The sequence below is a fragment of the Capsicum annuum genome, chromosome 1, assembly GCF_002878395.1.
Source record: "Capsicum annuum cultivar UCD-10X-F1 chromosome 1, UCD10Xv1.1, whole genome shotgun sequence".
In the NCBI taxonomy this organism is placed as follows: Eukaryota; Viridiplantae; Streptophyta; class Magnoliopsida; order Solanales; family Solanaceae; genus Capsicum; species Capsicum annuum.
In genome coordinates this window covers 149,639,828-149,664,987 of record NC_061111.1, presented here as the reverse complement: position 1 = coordinate 149,664,987, position 25,160 = coordinate 149,639,828, and the positions used below count along the sequence as shown (strand labels likewise).

At 33.7% G+C, this 25,160-nt stretch overlaps 1 protein-coding gene across 1 annotated transcript; it reads left to right on the top strand.

Moving 5' to 3' along the window:
* Positions 1 to 10,072: 10,072 nt before the first annotated feature.
* Positions 10,073 to 21,048, top strand: LOC107854073 (glutamine--fructose-6-phosphate aminotransferase [isomerizing] 1). Its single transcript, XM_016699075.2, has 11 exons — positions 10,073 to 10,473; positions 11,638 to 11,810; positions 13,658 to 13,766; positions 15,451 to 15,596; positions 16,283 to 16,447; positions 16,646 to 17,006; positions 17,115 to 17,365; positions 17,444 to 17,558; positions 17,667 to 17,922; positions 17,997 to 18,165; positions 20,578 to 21,048. The coding sequence occupies exons 1-11, from the start codon at positions 10,131 to 10,133 to the stop codon at positions 20,659 to 20,661; spliced, it is 2,172 nt and encodes a 723-aa protein (XP_016554561.2). The 5' UTR covers positions 10,073 to 10,130; the 3' UTR covers positions 20,662 to 21,048.
* Positions 21,049 to 25,160: the final 4,112 nt, after the last annotated feature.

The window sequence follows — 25,160 nt, the reverse complement described above, 5'->3', positions numbered from 1 at the left end:
AACTAGCGAATCAAGATTAGATGATCAGTTTTGGAGAAATATCTGGAATGATTTGGATGCAATCTGATTATGATTCCCACGTGAGATGTATCTCTACGAGTCTAGTTTCCAACGCAAAAAATGAATCCTGATTTCGATACTCCTACGTCGAGATACGAAATTTATCGTAAAGCTGCGCAAAGCTGATTAAACTAGAGAACCAAAATTAGAGGATCCATTTTGGAGCAATATCTAGAAAGATTTTGTAGCTCTACGAGTCTAGTTTCCAACTCAAAAAATGGCTCCTGATTTTGATACTCCTACGTTAAAATACGGAATTTATCGTGATGTTGTACAAAGCTGATAAAACAGACGTATCAGGACATTGAATTTCATTTTTATGAATCAAACAACTCATATTTTTGTTCTCTCATCGGAGAATAAATATTTTTAGGCATGAGCCTAGTATTTGCTCATTGAAGCTAAAAGGGGAAACTTTCAGCATCGTCAAGGATGAAATCAGATCATTCCAAGTCACTTTCTTATCAAGCAGCAAGGAAGTAATGCACCAAATGGTTCAACATCAATCATGTCGACCTTTTTGGTCTGACATCAAGACCATTTGCATAAACCTGCACAAAAAAATAAAGATGGAACACATCTATAATGTTGATCAGATGAAGCTTCTCGATTTTATACGGATTGATGCCAACTATGTGAAACTTCAATTTGGCAATAAGTGTCGGTACTAAAGGCACGATGCTTCGATGTGGCATGATCAACATTGGGAGAAACACATTAGTTTAGTTCAATATGGCTGATATCGATGTCGATTAGCATGAAATTTGATTTTCAACCATTGATCTTCTATGCAGAAATGCAAGGAATTTTTTATGCTAAGATTTAAGGAAATAGGCACAAATTTTCTTGCCAAGGATAGAAAAGATTTTCTATGAGTACCGATTTTCAAGCTGTGAGAGGGAATATTGCTCGCCAAATCCTCAAGAAAATAGGTGAAACACCTAGTTGTTGCTCATTGAAAACTGCGACTCAAAAAATGATGCCTCAAGTGGTTCCTGACCAATCATCTGGACAATATTTGTATATGCTTGGTGTGATATCGACACCACTTGCATTTTTTCATGAACCTACGAAAAAAAGAAATCAAAGAGGAGTGATCACGAACTTGCTACCTGAAGTCACGACATGACAGCTTATAGCATCAACTTCAAAAATTGATTCTCATCAATACAGAAGGAGTTTGGCATTGATTTTTGGATATGACGCAACAATACAAGTCTAGTTGTTTTGCGGAGAAATTTTGACTTATTAAGAGAGAGTCACTACTTAATTTTGAAAAGGAATTAAGAAACTTTTATAAAAGTTACTTCAAATGATTCAAAATAGAAAAATCATTTTAAGTTAGAGATTCTAAGTAAGCGGTTCTTATTAACGTTTTAGGAAGGTGTTAGGCACCTAAAACGTCCGCTAACTTGCGGTTATCCAAACTGTTTGAAAATAGTCTTTGATTAACCTTAAAAAAAGATGATTTTTGAGAAGAAAAGCTATTTTAGGACTATTTTGATGTTTTTGCAAACCAGTTTTTAGCGACTTGACTAAGGATTTAACTAAGTTCGTAAGACACGTAAAGCAAACAAACATAACGAAAAAGGAGGAAGGGAGAAAGGAAGGGATTTAGGCCATTGGGCCCAAATCAATGAGACCTGTCCTGGTCTAATTGAGCTTTCGACTCATTTCACCTGTCCTAGTCTAGTTTTCGAGCCTTTGGCTCGAGTATCGCTCCACCTGTATTAAGTACAACTTTGGCTTCGAGACCTAAATAAATGAATAGTGAAAAGAAATAAATAAAGACAACAACAAATGACTAAGTAAATAAGCAAAACGAATGCAATAGAATGAGACTTTCAAGTCCCTTGGACGTTTCAACAATGGCTTTTAACTCTTTTCTTTTTTCTGTGACTCCTTGCATTCATTTATACCATGAGATTCGCTTTTGGACTTGGTCTCGGAGTAATGGGCCCCGACGACCCATGTCAGCAATGCAAAATGGGGGGGAGTTCATTCGGAACTCGAATGTATCCACATGCAAAGAAAACAGGAAAGAATTAATATATGTTCAAACGTGGGTAAAGACTAGACATATTGAATGAATTATCACTAATGTTAAATCGTGAAAGAAATAATATGGATGTTGATCAAGTACTAAAACATTATTATTGACGTTGGGCAAACCACAGGAAAATATAGGCTAAAAAGTTACCATTTAGCATTATGCAGAAAATAAATGCGCAAAGATTTCTATTGATGTTAAACCATATGTGGAAAACAAGAATGAATGCAAAAGGATTACTATTAATTTAACAATATGCAAGAAGTTACTATTATTATGTTAAACAGAATGCTAACAAAAGAAGACAGAAAATAGGAAAATTTTAGTGGAATATTTAGTCAAAGCAAAACATTTTAGACACAACCTTAAACAAGAGGAGAAAGAAAGGAGCAAACTATTTGAATGATCGAATATTCCATCTGCTCTTTGAAAATTAGTAACCCAGGTAGATTACATGTCCCTAAGGGAGTCAATCTTCAAGCCCGGAAAAATATTTCGATTTAAACAAGGCATAGGCACAATCATGCAACCCAAATCATCTTAGCGGAACAAAATCATGCAATCTACTGAGAAAGTATAACTTGCTTAATTTGGTTAATGTGGTTGATGAACTAGATGAGCTCACACCGAAGGCATAATTTATTTTCAAGATTATCACATGTAAAACCCATTTCTTCCTTATTACATTAATCTCGGCGTATTATGGCCCATGCTATTGGTTTTGGAAAGGGGGAAAGAGAGAGAGAAGGGTGTAAACAGCAAACAAAGCAGGCGACCAGCAAACAAATAAAAATGGAAAAGCACGAGAAAGATAGACGACCAATTATTTGATTAATTCTAGATCCAACATAAATTGCTTAAAGCTCTGACTTTGTTTCCCTTATGGCAGCTTTTCACAAATTCTTGGAACCATATTATTCATGCAGTAAGCGAATTCACAAGCAAGGAAACCAAACACATATTATCGTAAACCTCATTCATCCTCTCTCTACCCTAGGATTCATAATATTATAGTATTTTAACTACTACTTCTGGGGTAAGCTCATAGACAAAAAGTTGCAACGTAACGTATTATTCATATCAAAATAGGGAGAACATATGAATACAATTCTGACTCGCATTGATTGAAATAAAATATGCCATGAATCATTTGGAAGCAGTCCACCACTTTTGTCAAAACGGGGGGGAAACATTTAAATTGTTTGAACATGGATAGACACACTATAAATACAACAAGACATGATGGAATCTCGGGTTAATTAATGAAATATCACCTAAGAGGGGCTAATCGCCCTGAGCCCTGTTGAACTAGCTACCAATTACGTTGAGAGTGAAACTAGGCAGGAGAACAGATAATCAAGTCCAGAACACCTTACACTAGGCAGGTCATCGAAACTAAAGTGGAATAAAATATGAGGCTTACACCATTACCACAGAAATTGTTGGGTCATGATAACGAACATAAACGAGATACACTGCTTCGTGACATAAAATAGTAGATAATCAGCCTCACCGAACTGAAGCAGGGAACTTATTCAAGACATCTAAATGGAAAACCACAACGTGAATCACTTAATTCAGCAAAAATACATAACAGCCACGAGCAAAACAATTCCTAAGGCCATCATAGCCATCTACAGCAAATAATCCCAGCCTCATTCATGACTACTTCTAAGCAGATAAGTAATTTTATGGAGAAAGAAGATGAGGTAGAAAACGATGGTATTAAAAGAAAGAAAATGTGTTTACCTTTTTCGGGGTAGCGAACGGGACGACGAGCTATCAGCAACTTATCGTCGCTACCGGAGTCTCGCGACATCGACCACCAATAGCGCGTCTTCTGGCTTTTCTCTTAAAGATTTCGGAAACCACTTTAAAAAAAAATTCAACTTGAATTTAGAACTCTCGAATTTCCTTTCATTTCATCAAAAATTACTTCGAACCTTCGAACTCAAGAAATTTCAAAACCTCAAGTTTTCAGCCTAAACTTTCAAACCCTTTAAAGAAAAGAAAGAAAAATTTTTGAACCTCCCAAAATTTTCGAACACCACCTGATTTTCCCTACCCAAAAAAGAGAAGAAGCCCCATCCTCTTAAACAGTGACCCCATGGGGTCTTTATATAGAAGATAGAATTGGGTATTTTAGGGATTTTTGAAATAGGACATTTTGACTTCAAAACTAAAAAGATCCTTCGGCTCACCAATCGTATTTTGAAATTGAGAAAATTTAGGGAAATGGATTTTCTTCAACCAATGGAAAAGGGGCACATGCGTACCTTCATGATACAATCCTAACAACCGGGAACAGATTCTTAACAGCTAGGTTTTTTTGGAACATTGAGGGCTGCCACCTAGCCTCTTTCTAGAAGATTCTTGGGCAGGATTTTTGCTGAAACTATTGTTGTTGTCGTAACCTTGGGTTGTTTCATGATGAACTCGGGTCAGTTCGGGCATGGGTAGTCGGATCGGAGCTGGTCGGGGTCGGCTTGTTAGTGATGGAGCTGTACGCGTGGTTTCTGTGCGTGTGTGTGCGCTATAGGTATGCTGGTCGTTGTTGATTAAAAGAGGAAGGGAATTAAGAGTTGGGCCGGGTCAAAAGATTTTTTAGGATGGGGTGGACTGGTGATGGCAAAACTGGGCCTGTAGTGATGTTATTGAAATCAAAATGAAAGTTAATATTTTTTTTCCTTTGGTGCATGAAACCAAAAGGAAAGTTGATATTTTTCTTTGGTACATGAAATCAAAAGGAAAGTTAATATTTTCTTTGGTACAAAAAGATTGTCAATTTTTTTACGTCATACGTGCAATATGTCAAGTGAGTGGGTTGTATTGATCCTTTTAATTCAAATACATTGATAGGGTCACATTGTTATGCAAGTAAAAACTACTTAAATAAATGTTAAGGTGGTGATTTCTCATGTTCATACTTATCCAAGAAGAAGAAAAAATGAAGTTGGTCATTTTTTTAATACTCTTGAAATAATATCAAGTTTGTATTAGATTGTGAACGGAAAATGAGGATCACCACAAACAAATCGTCGGTTGCTTTGACGAAGACTTTCACAACATGAAAGTTCACGAGGGAAACTTTAGTTAGACCACTCACAAGTATTGGTCTAACTAGGATGCACTGATGAGAAACAAATACCTTTGAAGTCACGAAAATGAAAACACATTCATGAGTACTTCAAGTCTCGACGCCAAGTTTCGGCAAGCCTACACGTCGACCAACCTTGAAGTAGGGGGCATCTGTAGACATGTAAAATTTATTGGATCAAATTCATATAAAATTTAAATTTGATCCATATTTATTGGGTCTAAAATTATTTTAGGCTTAAAAAAATAATAAGTTCATTTTATTCCTCATCAAGGTTCATCTCACTTTGAAGCCCAAATTTATCAAATGACGTGACATCCCAGTCAAATCCAAGACCAATGAGACGCCGCCACATGTACAAATGATGTGGAAATCTCATTCAAATTCAACAACCAGTAAAAATGCGTCAAGTGTCAAAGTGACATATTTCGGCCAATCACAAGCAACTAGGCCTACCCCCTACAACTATAAATAAGGGGTAACATAACATTCTAAAGGGGGAAAAGGAAGGGGAGATTCTCAAAAGAGGACTTTGACAAGCATCAGCAACGTCGGCATTGACTATCAAGTTCTTGCAAGGAGAAATCAACGAAGTTCTTCTCGGAGATTATTCCAAAAGCGACAAAACACTTTCCGACATTCCCGACGATTGAAATACGTCTCTAGAAGTCCAAATCACCCAACGATTCGAGAAATACGCTACTGAAGGCCCTCAGATCATTTCTAGGTTTTAGAAGAGAAGAATCAAGAGAACAACAGAATTGTACTCACAAGATTCATTTAAATAAAATTATTCTTTCTGTTCATTTTATTTTCGCTTGTAGTTAATTTTCAATACCACGAAAATTTATTGCAAACAAAACTTTTTGCAAGTGAAACTTAAGTAAATTGTGTTAGAATTTCAAAACTTTTACAAGTGAAACTTCAGTATATTGTGTAAGAATTTCAATACTTTCCTAAGTGAAATTTTACTATATTGTGTTGGAATTTCAAAACTTTTACAAATGAAACTTGAGTATATTGTATTAAAATTTGGAAATTTCTTAGAAGAATCCCAACACTTTGGAACTTATTATGAGTGAATTTTTACCTCATTGTGCAGAAATTTGTTCTATTCCCCCCTTTGTATCCTCTGAAATTTTTTGTATGTGCTGATAAATTTTCTTTGTGAATCTGGTGTGTAGTGTTTACTTAATCTACAAATTTAATACTCCCTTCTCCATTTTAGTTTGTTTATGTTTGAGTTGAACAACACTTAAAAACGATAAATAGAAGAGTAATGTTATTATATCACTCATATTAATTATAAGTCTTTTAAAAATATTAAAAAATTAATTTAACAGTCAGGGTTGAATACACATAAAATAGTAAATTATTTTTTGAGTTTTCAAATTAAATAAGTAAAGTTGAACAACTATTAGCATAGTGACATTTTAATTTTACCGGTGAAACAAAGTTTCGAATTACATGGCTTTTGGTGTTTCATTTTCAATAAACACCAAAAAGTAATATGGCATGCCCTAGCAAAATATACAACAAACCATAGGGCTAATTAAGCTAATAAATTTGACTGACACAAAATTTAATAAGATTTTTTTTCCTGAAATTTGGTCTTAAATGTAAATACATTTTTGTGGTTATAAAATACTTGAGATTTTTTTATTTTAGACAAGTCATAATATCTTTATCGCTATAAAAAATTTTCAAACTTAAATACTTCCTCCGTCTCAAATTATTTGTCCCAAATTTCTTAATTTGATTTCTCATTTTACTTATCTTTTTTCACTAATCAAGAAGAGAAAAAAAAAATTCATATTTTACCCTTTGCATTAATTATGTTTTCTTCAAATTAAAATGTAAACATTATTTAATAGGGGTATTTTGAATTGTTATTCTTGTTTTTACATTGAGAGCAGGAGAAAGAAGAATAAGAGAGAGAATTACAAGATGAGGAATCGAATCCTCACCAATAATATAAAAGTATATACCATTAATTAATTGAGCTATTAAAAAATTCGTTATTAAATTATTAATTTATATATAATAAATATAAAGGAAGGTCATAGAGAAGGTGATGTGGCACCTCTCTATGACCTTCAAACCTATTTATCTATTTTTTTTTTTTTTAACTTTTTCTCACCTTTCTTTCAATTATTTAATTTTACAACATCATCTCCTTAATTGATATTTATAATATTCATAACTCCGAATCCTTTCATATTCATAACCCTCAATTATTTTATATACAAGTTTATGACACATTAAAAGCACACTAATAAAATTCTATTTTGAGCTATATATAATGATTACTCTATTTTCATTTCTCCACAATCTTCATCTTTTGTGTCTCTTTGATTGGCTAATTTTTTTTTTTTTTCTAATATCTAATTTTGAAGAAACTGTATCAAGTTGCTCTTTCAAGAAATGTTGCTTAACTTCTACAAAAGGTACGACAAATTTTCATAAGAGGAATGTAAATTTACATGCATTTGAGAAAGACACAAAGGTTGAAATCATTTGAATGATCCGACAGATATTGATCTCGAAGTTTTACTAGTTATTGTTTGTTTGTTGCTTTAGTTTAGAAGGTATTCTATCAATGTGTACCCAAATGTTTTCCTTCCTCATATGTATGCTTTCTAATTTTACGTAATAAATAGTTCTTTGTGGTTTACTCAGTACTTATTTGTAGTTTTTCCTTTTGTATTATCGTGTCATTTGTCATGATGTAGTCATTAAATGTTCTTTTTTCGTGATTTTGTTGTTCTACCGGATTGGCTAGAAGTGCTATAAGAGGATGAAATAATGAAAATTTAAGAAAGGACTTCGAACCAAAAATTTAATGGGTAAAAGGCGTAGCAAGAAGAAACACGCTATTATCTATTGTCTCTAATATATATAAAGTGAAATTATTTAAAGAAAATTTTTGTGAACTGTTAAGTTTTTAATATTAGTATTTTCTCCTTACTTTTTTCCTATTTTTTGTAAAAAATATGTATGTAGAGGAGTAATTAATTTGGATATATGATCCCGCCATTTGGTTGTAAATTAAACCATGATAAATTCATTTTTAGAAAGTTTTCATAGGATGCACACTAATGAATTTGAAGTATATTTAATTGAATTATCTTTTACTTGATACAAGATATGCGAAAGAAAAACAGGTTATTCCACGAACGAGAGGTTAAAATCGATAAAAAAATAACTCATGTTTATATTTTCATATGTATATTTCTCAAAATAGTCAGTGTTCTTAGCATTATATGATGTTTTATAATTATGTTTAATTTAAAAATTATTGAAGTGCATGACATATAGAATTTCGAAACTAATGTATCTTAAATTTACGATCTTTTTTATGCTCGCACGAAGCGCAAACAAGTTAACTAGTTATTATGACTAATAGAACTCCCCTCATTCTATATTAGTTGAACACTTTTTATTTCATATGGTGCTTAATAAATAATTAATGAAATAATCAATTCTACTACTATATCCTTTATTCATAATTTCATATTAATGGACATAGAAATAAATTGGTTTAAACTTTCAAAAAGTATATTAATTGTAGGAGTATAATGAGCAAATTTTAATTAATTTTTTCTTATTTTAGTAAGTGATCAACTAATTTGGAATATTTACCTTTTTTATAAGACGATCAATTAATATAGGATTGAGAAAACAGTTTTTATGTAGTAATTTCTAAATATGTAAATGTTAGAGTTGTGACCCAAATTTTGTTGATCCGGCCCTGAAAGTTTCGCAGTGCGACCCATGTTTGTGATTTTCATATGGACCTTTATGTCTTTGAGCGTAGGACCTATTTGTATGTACGTATTATATAAGTGCGATTCAGTGCGTTGTTTTCGGTCATTCATGTACACATGAAATTGAGACTATCGTCTCACACATTGTAGTTCTCTCCATTAGTCTCTGCCCGTGATTTTTTTCGCAAGAATTTTCTCATAAATCTGTATGTTCTTGTTTTTCCTTTTGCTTATGGTTTGCTTATTCTGTCTGATTCATAACCGTAAAACTTTATTTCAAAAAATTTAAATATTTCTTATCCAAATCACATTTAAAATTAAAAAGTCTGATCTAATTGCTTATCCGTGGGAAGTGAGACTATAATTAATCCTTAGGGAAATCCCCTCTCCCTACTTCAGTTTTCGGTACACATAATTTTAATATCAAAAATTTTAAAAATTTAAAATTGAACCAAAATACCGAACGTCCACCCTTAATTAAAAAGATTTCATGAATTGTCAATTATTGTTATTAATAGTACTTCTTCCGTCCCATATTAGTTGAACACTTTTTATTATATATGTTGCTTTAAGAAATAATTAATGGAAGGATTAATTTTACTACTATACCCTATATCCTTTGTTTCAACTCCCATAGAGTATATTAATTGTAGAAGCAGAATGAGAAAATTTTATTTAATCCTCTTTATTTACTAAGTGATCAACTAACTTAAGATATTTTTTTTTAGTAAGATGATCAATTAATATAAAACAGAGTGAATACTTTTTATGTAGTAAATATGTAAAATTTTATTTTAAAAAATTTAAATATTTCTTATCTTAAAATTAAAAAGTCTGATCTACTTCCTTATTGGTGGGAAATCCCTCCCCTACTTTCTAGTACTAGTCTAGTAGTATTTGACAAAAACCGAAAAGAAAAAAAGGTCCTCAAAAACGTTAATTGTAATTTATTGATGGAATTGTCAATGATATGTTAATTACAAAAATAGCAAAAAATCAAAGAATGGTCACAAGGAGAGTTGCTTCGTTGGCGTTGGCGAGAAGTGACGCGTTAAATTGCTATTAGTTGGAATGATCTGTTGAAATCCTAATCATCATATCAAACAAAAAATTGGAAAGTCAATAGTCAAATATCTTCACCTTCCCCCTCTTTCCCATGTACTTTCTTTCCCTCTGTTACTGCCATATCACATCACTACTATATAACTATATATGTTTCTTTATATATAATTTTTTTCTAATCAACCATCCTTTCTTTCCTGATTGCGTCAAAAAAAGATTACTGTTGATTCGAAAAATGTGTGGAATATTTGCTTACTTGAATTACAATGTGACAAGAGAAAGACGATACATATTGGAAGTTCTGTTCAATGGTTTAAGGCGTTTAGAGTACAGAGGCTATGATTCCGCTGGAATTTCCATTGATCTTAATTCTAATTCCCCTCTTGTCTTTCGTCAAGAAGGCAATATTGAATCTCTTGTCAAATCTGTCTACCATGGTAAACCAAAATTCTATTATTTTGTTTGTTTCATGCATTGATCTGGCTGATCTTAATTATATTTTGACGTTCGAGCAGTTAAATTTTCTGGGTTTAAGTTTGTTTTCGTTAATTATTTTTGCTCTGATCTGAGTAATCTTTTGTTAATTTGAATTTTCTGTTGGTGTAATGGTTTGTCTGAAAGTGAGGTGACATGTTATATATGTATGTATACTCACATTTAAGATTTCTGATTTAGCTCACAATAGATAAGTATGGATGTAAAAAACACAAACATTAGTACTCTTTTCCTCGTGAAGTTATAACTAACGGACACCATATATTGATACTTGAAATTTACCATATGTGTGACAACAATGATGATTACAATAAATATTTAGATATTTCATTTTATACATGATTTTACAAAATATTATTGCACAATATTTGAGTATGACGTTATAGAGGGGTGATTTTACAAAGAATGTACTACTATGATAAATGTCATTGTTGTTACAGTGTTATTATAGTAAAGTAAAATATAATAAGAAAAATTGGCTCTGGTGAAAATTAGGCTTTTATAGTGTAATGCCGCTATTTATAACGAGGGTTGACTATACTTTACGTGCTGGACAAGAAGAAAAGGTGACATATCAATAGTGGAGTACTATGATACTTTGTAAAGGAAAGGTTATAATTTGCTGGATTAATGTTTGTAATTGTTCAATAAATTTGTTACCAGAAAGCTAATATTCAAACTCATGTTCCGATTATCTGCTGTAATATATAGAGTTTGACAGTTTGCTGAGTACATTTTCCATGGTATTTAGCAATTGTTGTGTTCCTTGTTGGAACTACCATCATTTGTTGTACCAAATCTTACGCCTTTTGTACGATTGAGTGCATTTTGCATGATATTGAGCAATGTCTTTGTTGGATTGCTGAATCTACCAATCTTTTGCTGCCACCAGTGTTTTGTCATATTACTGGATTACATTTTAAAACACTGATCATTTATGATTGTGGGTGTATTCTATTCCTAGGAGGAAGTTTTCCTCTTCTGACATCAAAGTGTATTTAAATTTCCTTAAATGTTTCTTATTTGCGTCTGCTTTTACATTTACACTTAATTTTCCAGTGATCGAGTATCATTTTGTGATGCTAACAATGAGTTCACTTGCTCAGATGTTGCTGCTACTGATTTGAATCTCGAAGAATCATTTTCTGTTCATGCTGGAATATCACACACTCGGTGGGCCACACACGGGGAGCCTGCACCTAAAAATAGTCATCCTCAAAGTTCTGGTGCTGGAAACGAGTTTTTGGTTGTTCACAATGGTATTATCACCAATTACGAGGTTCCTACAACACTTTCCTCATGACATTCTTTACATTCTGTTTTGGTTCAGTTGTTTATTGCTTACTCTCACTTTTAAAGGCGGAATATCCTCTGGATGGTTAACTTGTGGTTGCTAATCACTTTCTGTTCAGTCAAATGGTGTGTCAAATGATAATGATTTGCTTATTGTGCAATTGTAAGATTATTATTTGTAGAGTTTTTGCTATGTGTCCTATGTTCGTAGTAATTCACCTTTTAGAATTTGGTGGTTCTGTCTAAACCCTGAAAGATTCTTTTGAAAGTTAATATTAGAGGAACTATATCCGACTATCCAAGTCGACTAATGTATTTTCACCTAGAATTTCTCTGTGTGATTACCTTATCTTGATCTAGCCCAATTTTATTAGCATTTTCATGTAAAATCTGTTTGCTGTTAAAATATAGAGCTGAACATTGGAACTTACCAGCTGCATGAAGGTATGAAGTTCAAAGAGGCATTACTTATCACTTCTTAATAATTTCAAGTTATTGGACAATGACAGTATACGTTTATATACCTTCCCCTTCTGCATCATCTGAATCTTGTTGAAATAGGTAAAAAGAAAAAATGAAGTCGAAAGAGTCACTTTTCCGTTCTTACTAATTTCAAATTATTGGACGGTGACAGTATATGTTAATATACCTTTCCCTTCTGCATCATCTGAATCTAGTTAGGAGGAAAGGAACTGCTGATACATGCAACATGCAAGTATGGTATATCCTTAGTAATTGTGAGGAAGCAGCTGGAAGGAAAGAACATGGTAGTTCTGCTAGTGCAGAATATCCATGGTAGATCATGGCATCATGAGGCCCAGAGAAAAATGCACTAGGTGGATATATTCTGGCAATGTATCCAGGTTCCTTTGTTAATCTACTTTGCCGCTTTTCCCCATCAACAGTTCACTTACTCTGGTATGATGGTGAACGTCATCATACAACACCATGTGCAAGGTCATGTACTCACCGTTAGGTACCTTTTCTTAATTTGGAAAGTCTGTTCAGATTAGTCATGGAAGTCTTATTATTGTGGGGGAGCTCTATTATCCACACTAAACCAACTGATGACAGTTGCCAGTTAAGACTAGTTACTATGTGACATCCTTACTTAAGCAACTTCTGGAGATAGAAGGGAGTATCAGAGGTTTAACAGTTTAGGAAGAATAGTTACCATATTGTCTGATCTTTCCTGGACCTTACTGCAGTTAGTTTATAGGATCTGTACAAGAAAGTGGACTTCTTAGACTGGTTACAGTATATAACCACAACCTGAGGAGTCTCTGATCATGGCGCTAAGGGTTCATACCAGGCGGAGAATTCACTATAACTTGTTGGTGTGCTATGTACAGTTTTTTATTTGTTTCCATCAGGATCTAATTATTTTCTTTCACGAGCTGGCAATTTGCCCACATTGTTTTTGGCTGCTATTTTCTGTCGATGGGAAAACTTTGTTTTTTAACAACTCCACGTTTCCTTTCAATGAGCTGCAGACTCATTTATTTTTCATCTTAACTGAGAATGAGTTTGGGCTTGAAAGATATCTGCTGTATTATTTCTGGAACTGATCATTTGCTATATTAGATTTGGTTACTTGGAGTGCTCTGTTATTTGATTTGATATGTTGTTTCGAAGTTCTTCTTTTTGATTTTTTTTGTTGTGTGTGGGGAGCTGCAGAGTCCTAAAATAAAATAATTAATGCACCTTGGTTATGTCATATCTCGGTCATTTCCGTACTCTTATGCATATAGGTATTTCTTGATCACTGTTATAGGCACCAAGTTATTGTATATAATGTACTTACACGCATTTCTCGGTCTTTTGATTCTCCAGGTGTTGAAAGAGACCCTTCTCCGACATGGTTTTACCTTTGAGTCTGAAACAGACACAGAAGTGATTCCAAAGCTTGCAAAGTTTATCTTTGATAATGCTAATGAAGAAGGTAAGTACATTGTTACATCCAGTTGACTGCTCGGAATACATACTTCCAACCCTTCTCTGCTAATTTTCCTTTTCCCTTCTGCTCCCTTGGTTATGAAATCTGGGAATAGCATGGTTAGTCATTTTACGTTCATTGGGTTGTTTCTTTCTAAGTACATCTAAATGCATTTGATACTTAGATGATTAGCAACCTGCGGTGATCTGCTTAGGGGTGATTGTACACAGAAAAAGAATCTGCAGCCAGACAGTTACAAAACTGCAATGTAAAGTAAGAGTATTTGAGGAGAGATTATTTTTTAGTGAAAAAGATCAAAGGCGGCTACAGTCCTGGAATCTGAATGTACATGAAAAGAGAATAGTCCATGGAATAAATAAAGCAGCCACTGTTTACGGCTAAGGGCTAACCCTATTGATACCTAATGCTGAATTAAGCATACGCTACACGGGGGCTTACGTGACAACTCAGATGTCATTTTCTTAAAATAGTATAAAATCAATATTAATTAAACTTCCAAATAAAAAGTTGGTAAATTTATTGAATGAGTTCTCCTTTTTCTATAAATTAGAAATAAATTGGCTCTTCTGTTTCCTTTCACAATTAGTTTTTATAGCGTCAAGTTTCAAGTAGCAAATTTTAACTCTTGAATGCACACAATTAATTTTTATAGCATCAAGTTTCAAGTAGCAATTTTAACTCTTGAATGCACTATCTTTATTCTTGGGCATTTTCTCTCTTGTAAGATGGTAAATTTGCTTCTCAGTGGTACTTCCTTTAATGTATCTTGCTGTTCTTGAATCTTCTTCCTTACCTTTGCATTAATTAAGGCCTTTGATGGCTATGGAATAGGTTTTGTCATAGAGAGAGCCATCGACTCTTTGTGCCCAAAATGAGAAAGGAAAAGGTTTTTTCTTTAGATAAAGCGGAAGCTTGTTCCTAGCCTCTTTGGCAGCTTTACTTGGCTTCTTCTTTATTTTTATTTTTTAAGTATATTTTGTCCATTTTGATATAGTCTAAATTTTCTGCTAATGAAAAAACTAAATATCGCTACAGTTCAAAGTTTTTATGTGTTGGACTTCACAGTATTCATTGACAATGATATGATATCATTTCCTTTTAACTCTTTGAACTATCAGATCAAACTGTCTCGCTTTACCAAGTGGCTGATCTATCATGCTTATTCTCCATATTGCTCAGAATTAGACAGCTGTAATATCTCCGTTTTCTAATTTGGTTCTCTTGTGCCCGTCTTATCCAATGATTCAACTCATTTGGATTTCTCCTAAGGTTATTCTTCAGAGATGCTGTTTCGCCTATCAGTCACCCGAATGCATCAAGGAGAAATATATCATCCTTTGCTTCTCCTTGATCGTCCCCCATCTATATATCAAGTCAGTACAGAGTCTGTTGGTTGATTTATTTGTGTGTTGAAGTTCTGTTCTCTCTCTCATTGAGGCTACTCGGGAGTTTGAGAGGCTTTTCTTCAACTAATGACTGAATAACTTATAAGATCTTTGGTTATCTTATTCTGATAAATGAATGCAGTTGCATTTTAGCAACTTCTCCTTGACTGTTTTTGCTGGAGATTCTGGAACGTCTTTTTTATTTTATTTTGTTTTTTTCCTCATAAAGCATAAAAATCTTGATACAATTTACCAGTAGAATAATTGTTACACTGTTGTCTCAGGTGACCAGAGTGTGACATTCAGTCAAGTTGTGCTTGAGGTAATAAGGCATCTGGAAGGAGCGTATGCTCTCACATTTAAAAGCCGACACTACCCAAATGAATTGATTGCTTGCAAACGTGGTAGTCCACTTCTTCTTGGTGTGAAAGTAAGTTAACTTGTACTATGGATGAATCTGATATGTGCTTGATCTAAAGCTTTTACATTCCCTTTGATAAGAGTTTCTGTTTACAAAAGAGATGCATTATTCGGTGCTTGTCAAGTTGGAACTTTTCCGGATTAGACTTCTCTTGTTAATGGATTGGATCTTATGTCTGTTATACAGCTGCTACGCTCTTGCTTTTTTTTTTTTTTTGAAACTGATAACTTACTGCTACCCTCTTGCTTTATTCAGCCATTATGGAAACCTCAAAATATTTTCGGGTTTTAACAAAAAAAGAAAAAATAGAGTATAGTCTGATTTTATCAAGTTCGTTTTTGTTTTGTATCAGTACCACATTTCACCAGAAGAAATCTAGCCTATCATCTCTCCTTCCTTTTAACCGCAGAACTGCAAGGGTGGTGTGTGACTATTCAGTGAAAAGAAAATCATCCAGTAGTATAAAATACTTATATTAGCTTCTGTATGTACAATCATGTATACAGGTTTGACTTATCGTGGATTAGGCTATCATCCTATGGTTCCATTATGTAGAGCTGACTTTTATTTATCCATTTAGGATCTTTACAATTATATAGGATATATTTTCACGTAATGGTCATTGGAAGAAATTTACTTGACTGTGCAATCTGTAGGCTTCCAGGTTAACAAGTGTCTAAATTCTTTGATTTCAGGACTTAGAAGAAGAGGCCTCAGCTGGATCATCATTTGGTGACGCTAAATTTCCTTCAAGCAATGGGCAACCAAAGGAGTTGTTCTTGTCCAGTGATGCTAATGCTTTGGTTGAACATACTAAAAAGGTCTTGGTAATTGAGGATGGAGAGGTTGTTCACATCAAGGTACTCCCTTATTGTTAATTTCTCTATTTGAAGCTATTTGCCATTAAAAAATGGGGCTCATTACTACTAAGCTAACTGTGAATGCTATTTCCTTCTAATTTGAGCAGGTTTCTCTTTGGTAATATATCACATGACCTTTTCTTCTTCCTTGTCAATTTATAGAGTGGCTTGTATAACTTTTGCTTTCTGATGAGCCAGGATGGAGGCGTGTCAATTTACAAATTTGACCAGGCTAAGAATAATCACGGTGGTACTCTCAGTAGGCCTGCTTCTGTTCAACGTGCCTTATCCATTTTGAAAATGGAGGTAGAACAGATAAACAAAGGAAAATATGAGCACTACATGCAAAAAGAAATCCATGAGCAGCCAGAATCTTTAACGACGACTATGCGAGGGAGACTTATACGTGGAGGATCATGTAAAGCAAAGACTGTGCTTTTGGGGGGCCTGAAGGATCACCTCAAAACCATAAGAAGAAGCCGGAGAATTGTTTTTGTTGGGTGTGGCACAAGTTACAATGCAGCTCTTGCTGCTAGATCCATTGTGGAAGAGCTTTCTGGTTAGCTGTTTATAATTCTAATGAAGTTGTTTTTGATCTCTATAGCAACAGATAAAACGTAGATCCTAGAGTAGCTTTGGTCTCACTAGTTTCATTTTTATAATTTAGGTATTCCTGTAACCATGGAGATTGCCAGTGATTTAGTGGACAGACAAGGGCCGATATATAGAGAAGATACAGCTGTCTTCGTTAGTCAATCAGGAGAAACTGCTGACACTTTGCTTGCATTAGAGTATGCTCTGGAAAATGGCGCATTATGTGTTGGCATTACAAATACTGTTGGTAGTGCAATTGCCAGGCACACTCATTGTGGTGTTCACATAAATGCGGGCTGTGAGATAGGAGTTGCAAGTACTAAGGTAGATAAATCACAGTTTCTTGAATTTTACTGGTCGCTTTTAGCGTTGCCTTCTCAATTACCCCTCTTTGATCAACAGGCATACACAAGCCAAATTGTTGTAATGGCCATGTTAGCTCTTGCAATCGGAGCTGATACACTCTCAAATCAGGCAAGAAGGGAAGCAATAATTGATGGTCTACTTTACTTGCCACGTGAGTTTTTACTTGGTGCTAAAATTTTTGTTTTTAGTTTTCCTTAAATATATGGGATGCTCACGTTTCTTGTATGCCCTTTTTTGGGTACGTTATACATGAATTCAGGCAAAGTAAAAGAGGTCCTCAAGCTTGATAAAGAAATGAAGGATCTTGCTAAGCTGCTAATTGCTGAGCAATCACTTCTTGTTTTTGGAAGAGGTTACAACTATGCAACAGCTCTTGAAGGTGCTTTGAAGGTAAAGGAGGTGGCACTCATGCACAGTGAAGGAATACTTGCTGGAGAGATGAAACATGGTCCCTTGGCTTTGGTTGATGAAAATCTCCCTATTGTAGTAATCGCCACCCGTGATTCTTGTTTTAGGTTAGTCTTTAACTAATAATGAGAGTTTCATGACCATGAATGCCAGTTTTTTAACAAATTTGGTTGGTGTGCAGCAAACAACAGTCAGTCATTCAACAACTGCATGCACGTAAAGGTCGACTGATAGTGATGTGTGCGGAAGGAGATAAAGCATCTGTTTCTGTTGGTGGATCGTCACGAGTAATTGAAGTTCCACACGTTGTGGACTGTTTGCAGCCCGTGATTAATGTAGTTCCATTACAGGTATCGTTTCTACTCTGCTTTAGGCTCATAGTTCAGTGAAATAAAAACTTTTGAGTGACTATTGGCTGACAACTATACATTGTCAGCATTCTTCTTAGCCCTAAAATTTTTTGGTTTGAATATGTCTACTGCTTCTATCTAGCCCCTTTCCGTGTAGAATTCATTTTACCTTGGATACAGTTAATGTTACATACATGGTCCATGTGTGCATTTCGGCAAGTTTGTGAAGAAAAGGGAATCTGGAAAAAGTTTGTTTCCTCATGATACAAAAGTTATTACTGACCTAAAATTAATAATATAATGTGTAAACTTTCTAACTAGTTATGCTTTAATTGAGGCTGTTCACACAGTTTAAAATGGTAACAAAGCAGATAGAGGATGTTTGGGGTCTTGCCGCCACCATTCTATGAAACACTTGACGTGAAAAAAGAATCCAAGCACACATGAAAGGGATGTATTGCAAACATTAGTTATGTCAATTGTCCAATAACTGAAGCTTTATACGTATCTGCTTACACGATTCAGTATAAGCTAAAGTTGCAATTCCCTATTCCTTTGTAATGGTGGAAATTAAACTGTTGGGCATTCTGCGGTTTGACATGTGTCTTCTAGAGTTAGTAGATTGTTGGACCTCTACTTCCACACCTGGGATGGGGGCAGATCTGGAATTCTGTGTACCAATGTCTGCTCTTTGATAAATTTTGAACTGCCTCCATGAACTGCATTACCCAACATTATGGTAGACAGACTATTAGAAGATAATTTAGTGTTGTCTGATAATTCTTATTTAGATGCATATGAACTCTGCATCTTTTCATTGGCCTCTATATAACAGGAACACCACTTGAAAACTAGAAGCAGGTCAATTTCGATAAACATATTTCAGTGTGAAACAAATATAAATTTACAAATAGGGAAATTGAGTAATGTCTTTCTGTTTATTAGACTCCTAACAGATGCTTCTTATTCATTAGATGGATTGGTGATGATTTTCAACCTTACTTCATCTAATTTTGAATCTACTTATCCAAACTTGTGATATATGGCACTCCTAGGATATCTTTTAGTAGGTTAGTCTTAATTAATCTTATTTTAAATGACATACATTGGTGCATGTTTGTTAAATATCATTCTAAAATTACCTCTATGTGCCTAAGCCACTGAATAAAATGAAAAGAGCACCATGTGGCAATAATGACCTGGTTCAAGATGCAATTCAAAAATATGGACCATCTAGATGTACCTTGAAACTAGATTACTTTGACCTTTCCGATTCATTTGAAGTCCTTGAAGTGTTTTTTTTTTTTCAGCTGCCCATTACTTCATTTTAACCAAAAGAAGAAAATGGTAAGTGTACAGTAAAGTCAAATAAAACTAGTGCGCACACATCTTGCGTGACCGTATAACATTGAGTATACATTTGATTGAAATCCACCTGAAATATCAAGTAGTTTGCAATTCTTTTTAATTGGTAGGATCTGTGAACCAATTGAACAGTAGTTATTAAATACTCACCCAGACACCGTGTGTGTGCGCGCGCTCGTGACACTTTAGGAGTTTGTTTAGGGTTCTCAAATATTATAATGTTATGGTAGATTACCTCCAAAGATTCAAACATGAAAATTATCAACTCCTTCAATATAGACACTAAAGCCCTTTTGAACATATTATATAGGTGGAGGGGAAATGATGTGCCAAGATCATAACTTTTCCACTTGGTGGTTTTTATTCCGTAGATTCTTCAATACTGTATTTCCTTTTCAAGCCTGCTTTGAATTGTTTTACTTGAGCTGAGAGTCTTTCAGAACTTAAACAGCCTCTCTGCCTTCACAAGGTAGGGGAAAGGTCTGCGTGCACACCACCCTCTCAAAACCTCACTTGTAGGATTACACTGGGTAATATTATTGTCGTTGTTGGTTTTTATTCCCTATGTACTTTCTGTGTTGTTTTGTCACACTAGATTGGAAGCTGTATTAACTACTGAATGCCATTAATAGGCAAAATTTCTCTCAATCTTTACGTCTTACAGTGTTACTTGGTCATAGCTTTATATCATGTCAATCAGTATTTTTAAACTCTAAGCATACTTAGGGAAAGAACCACTTAAGACCATTTGCAACATGATAGACTAGCATTAATACTTTAAACATAACATGCATTTTTCATCTTCTTCTAAGTTCAAACCCCTCCCTTCCCTTCATCTTTTCCCTATTCTCGGAAATTGGAGCTCTTCCGTGCGTAGATCATTTTACTGGGTTAGCATAATTCCCTTGGATTTCAGTAACTTCTGTGAAAATTCATGAATTTGATAGTTGCTGCACATCAGTTCTTCTTTCCTCTAGTTATTTTAATTTTCTGTTTGAGATTTTACAGCCAGCTTAATTATTTTCTTGTGTTTGTCGCCTGTCTCAGTTATTGGCCTATCATCTGACTGTACTGCGTGGATATAATGTTGATCAACCGCGCAATCTTGCCAAAAGTGTCACAACACAGTGAGCTAACCATTTTGAAGTCTTTCACTATGTTCAACCTCTACCACTTGATGACGATGACTTGATCTACCGGTACAGCTTTTGACTCCTACTACAGGTCACATTGATCCACGATATAGCTAATTCACTTTGTAACATCTAGATTCCTTTTGTATGGTAACAGATTTAATACAACAGTTCTATCCTTGTTAGTGGTTGGTTATGTAGTCGAGCTAATCTTGTAGACTAAGAACTTTTGAAGGAGAATAGATGAAGACCATTTTGATTTGGTGCAAGTCTCAGGAAACTCTTTTGTTAGATATATTTGTGTTACTATTGTTGTGACAATAGAAACATCAACTGCATTTTAACGAGTGCATTTCGGTATGAGTACTATGTGATGTTATTCAAAGTCTGCAATGCCTTTCAAGTGCAAATCTTAGACCTAAAATCTAAGCCACGGAGTAGTGCATATGCTGGCCAATCGTATGGCTTTGTGTTCAGCTGAAGTTGCTTGTTCTCCAATTTGGGATGAGTGTAGTTACTTGACTTGAGGTCTCATTGGGATGAAAGACCTTTGAAAGACCTAGTTAAATAGGATTAATTTCCTTGATTGTTTGGGCAACACTTGCTAAGAGGAATGTACTATATTCTCCTGCTGGTTTCACTAGACTATGCATATAGATCTGCTAAATATTGGTGATAACAAAAGTGAAAAGGGAACAGGAGCTTACATAAACTGACACAGGAGTTAACTCTCTAAACTAGTGTAATTGTTTTAAGTGGTTGAAGAGGGGAATTGGAGCAACGAGGTTATCCTCCACCGAGTGATCTGTAGGTCAAACCACGGAATCAACAACTAAATACAAGTATAATATCCTTTTAGGGTCATTTGGTAGAGCGTATAAGATAGTACTGAATAAGATGCATAAGTAATGCTGGGATTAGTAAATTTTGAGATTAGTAATGTTGGGATTATTTTTTATGCAGTGTTTGGTTTGATGTATTGAAAACAATATACATTGTTATATTTAAAAAAAATATATTATTTGTTTACAAAAATACTTTCAACATATTATGAATTTGTGTATTTTCTTTGCAAAATTTTATTATTTAAAAAAAATAATTCAACAATATATCTAATAACTTACTTTGAAATTTTAAGATTTAATCATTGCAAGCATTTTTTTTTTTGGGTTATCTTTTCTTTATTTGATCATTTGTTTCTTGTTTCCACTTTGTGGTGTCTTTAAGTTAGAGGGAGGTACGTGTAGCTTTTGAATGAGACAATAGAATCATTTTAGCGTAAAATTGTGTTTCGGAGAGTGTTAAAGCTAAGTAGAATTTTTCTTTTTTGGAGAATATTCTATTTGCAAAATCAAAGCTTGTATGCAATCATGCAATTTGTTTTGAATATTGATCAATAAGTATTTTTAAAGTTACTGGAGTAGTGTTTTTATGACTAAAATTATTCAGAGGATATTATTATCTTGATAACTTGAAAAGAAGTAATTCACATTGAATAAGTTTGAAAAAAATTTAGAAAAAAAATTAAAGAAATTTGAGGGCATTTTTATCTTTACTCATATTTATTCATGGATTACTAATTCCACTAAATTGGTTGTATTAGTTACACACCCCATAATACCATGTAGGGTGTATAACTAATTCATGTATTAGGCTCCAAAATTACTACCAAACAATATATTAAATAATTTCATCATTTAATCCATAAATTATCAAAATAATACATCCTACCAAACGACTCCTTAGTGGCTAATCATTTGAAGCTTGCCTTTTTTTTTTTTATGGAAATCAAAAATTTATCCTGTAGTGTCCAGAATGTCGTTTCAAATAGTTGCTGCCCACACACCTTTCATTACATGATTGATCTCGACTACTTTCCTCATACTGGGGACCATGAAAATGATCTATGGCCCTAGTATCACCAAAAACCTCCCAGTGGTCTTATCTTGGATTTTCATGAATTGACTAACCACTCAAAATGAAATTGATTATTCTTTAAAGGGTATGTCAAACATTTTCAATCTCCACGTTGGATCAAGAACATGATCAGAAAGATTAAAAACTTGCTCGGATATAAGCACCCTTCATCTCCAATTTTAAGATTGTGGTTTCGAGTCAGTAAAAAGGACCTCCTAGCATTGTAGCTCTCATTGGCTTATCTTGTTGATGGATTTCAAGATTTTAATGTTGTCAGCCTAGGAATTATAAGTTGTTCTGTCATGTTCTCTTTTGTAATAATTCAACAATTATCCTTTGATTATTCAAATGAACTATGCTTTACTTTACTACATTATATAAGCACTGGTTTCAACATGTGAGCTATATGTCATTGTGTTTCATAATAGGGGTATTTTGATATTTTGCAATTTTTGGTGCTTTGATGTGTTGAATCTAAGTGCTTTGTCAATACAAATTTTCTTTATTGCACAACAAAGCCAAGAATTGATTTATTCCACTCATTGGTCTTCTATAGATGTAGGTCCCACTTGTTTTCTCCATTATCTTTTCGTATTTGAATTCTCATTTATTTTTTACATTGTGGACCCTATATTTAAATATTGACTATTTATAATAAATGTATTTACATTATAGTGAATATCTATCAAGATCTAATAAGATCTAGTTGATATCTTTCATGATTTAATGTATTTGTCTTTTAGTGTAAAACTAAGGGCAAATTCCCCCTATAAATAGAAGGGCTTCCTTCATTGTAAATCATCCTTAAGAGAAGAAATAAGAATCACTCTCTCTATTCTCTCTACTCTTCTTCTTTATTCTTTCTTATTTTATAACACGTTATCAGCACGAGGCTCTGTCAAACAAGGTGAGATTATGCCAAACACGGTAAGATTATAAATCTTATGGATTTCAAGATTTGCAATTTCTTATGTTATTTATCTTTTGCTACTAATAATATAATTATTGTTGGATTTGAGGAAAAATAATTGGTTTGGAACCATTTATGTTTTAAATTTATTCCTAAAGAATAATATTATCAAAAGGGATGATAATATGTTGGGTTCAAGTTCCATCAATTTATGCTTAAGACGTCTTTATATGGATAAGACGTTGACATTGGATCTCATTGCATGTATTGATAATATTATGATGGATAAGGCAAAATAATGGGTATTTGATGAAAAGTCATGAAATATATCCCATTGATATGCTCTATTCCGTGAATTGAATGTGGTAGCAATAAATCATATGTATGCCTCAATTTGCTTTTGTAGTAGCTATCATAATTTGATGCGCTTAAGATATGATTATATTTCATTCCTGGGGAATGAGAAGCTTATTAATGCAAACGTGCGCTTGATTGTGATGGTATTACAACTCACCTCCGAATGAGGTAGAATAACGGAGAAGGGTTATTTCGAAATCTACTTCTAAAATAGTAAATCTGAAATTTATTCATGTAATAGTAAATCTGAAATTTACTAAAGAAAAAAAGTACATGTCATGGTAAACTTAGAGTTTACTAGCATAAAAGTTCATAAGTTGACATGAACGATTGTGACATCTTAAAGATGTGCATATTAAGTATTAAACATATATTGAAGAATTCAAAAATTCTTCATGAACTTTAATGTTGTTTGTTCTCATGATACGTTGGTTGGACCAACTAATTTTGGGATTGGATCCCTTAAATCTGAAAAGTATAAAAGGTAAATATAGGCCTGTTCACCTATCATGTGATATGTTGAAAAGATGCATCAATAAGATAATCACATGTATATTCATTGTCAACCTACGTTTGACATTCATAAAGTTGTTTGCTCAATAAATTTTGAGTTAAAAGCATAACTTTCAGATTGTGTAATCAAGATAATTCATCTTGATGATGATGGTTTAGCATTGAATGCCTTTCATAAATAGCTAAACCATCGCTAATGAGAACAAAGCTTCATGTGTTGGTCTGAAATATGATATGTTGCATACAATAACACTTGTATGCATTAGACCAATAAATTATGATTATTTCTTCCTCCTCAATTGGTTCAAGGTCATGAACCAGCTATTCCATCTAATAGTTTTGATGTGCGGTATACGATTAATGAATATACCATGATGCACAAAGATGGATTCCTCAAAGAAGATGAGGATGAATGTTAGTTTTTCTAACATAAGGGAGAGATTATAAGCAGCTATGAAATACGTTAGGAATTATCATAAGATCCTCATTCATAAGATAATTCAAGTCAAATACCGAAAGCATTTCATATTTAAGCTGCAAGTGCTCCTATTTTGTATCATTGAAGGACAAAGTCTATGCATGCATGAAGCATGGTAGACTAATTGATTCCAAATGAAATAAGGAGCAAATAATCATAATAAGAAGGCAATGTACTTGTGAAGAGCCTACGACATAACACTTTATGAAACCTTATGAGAGGTTCAGGTACCTGAAAATAATGAAGTGATGAGATCTCAAAATGTTATGTCGCATTATGAACCGATACAAAATGATATATCATTAATGATATATTTGATATA

Excerpts from the sequence above, each read along its gene's own strand:
- LOC107854073 (XM_016699075.2), top strand. The coding sequence starts at position 10,131 with ATGTACTTTCTTTCCCTCTGTTACTGCCATATCACATCACTACTATAT. Across the intron at positions 13,767-15,450 it reads TGATAATGCTAATGAAGAAG|GTGACCAGAGTGTGACATTC; the intron begins GTAAGTACATTG and ends CTGTTGTCTCAG. Across the intron at positions 17,923-17,996 it reads ACCCGTGATTCTTGTTTTAG|CAAACAACAGTCAGTCATTC; the intron begins GTTAGTCTTTAA and ends GTTGGTGTGCAG.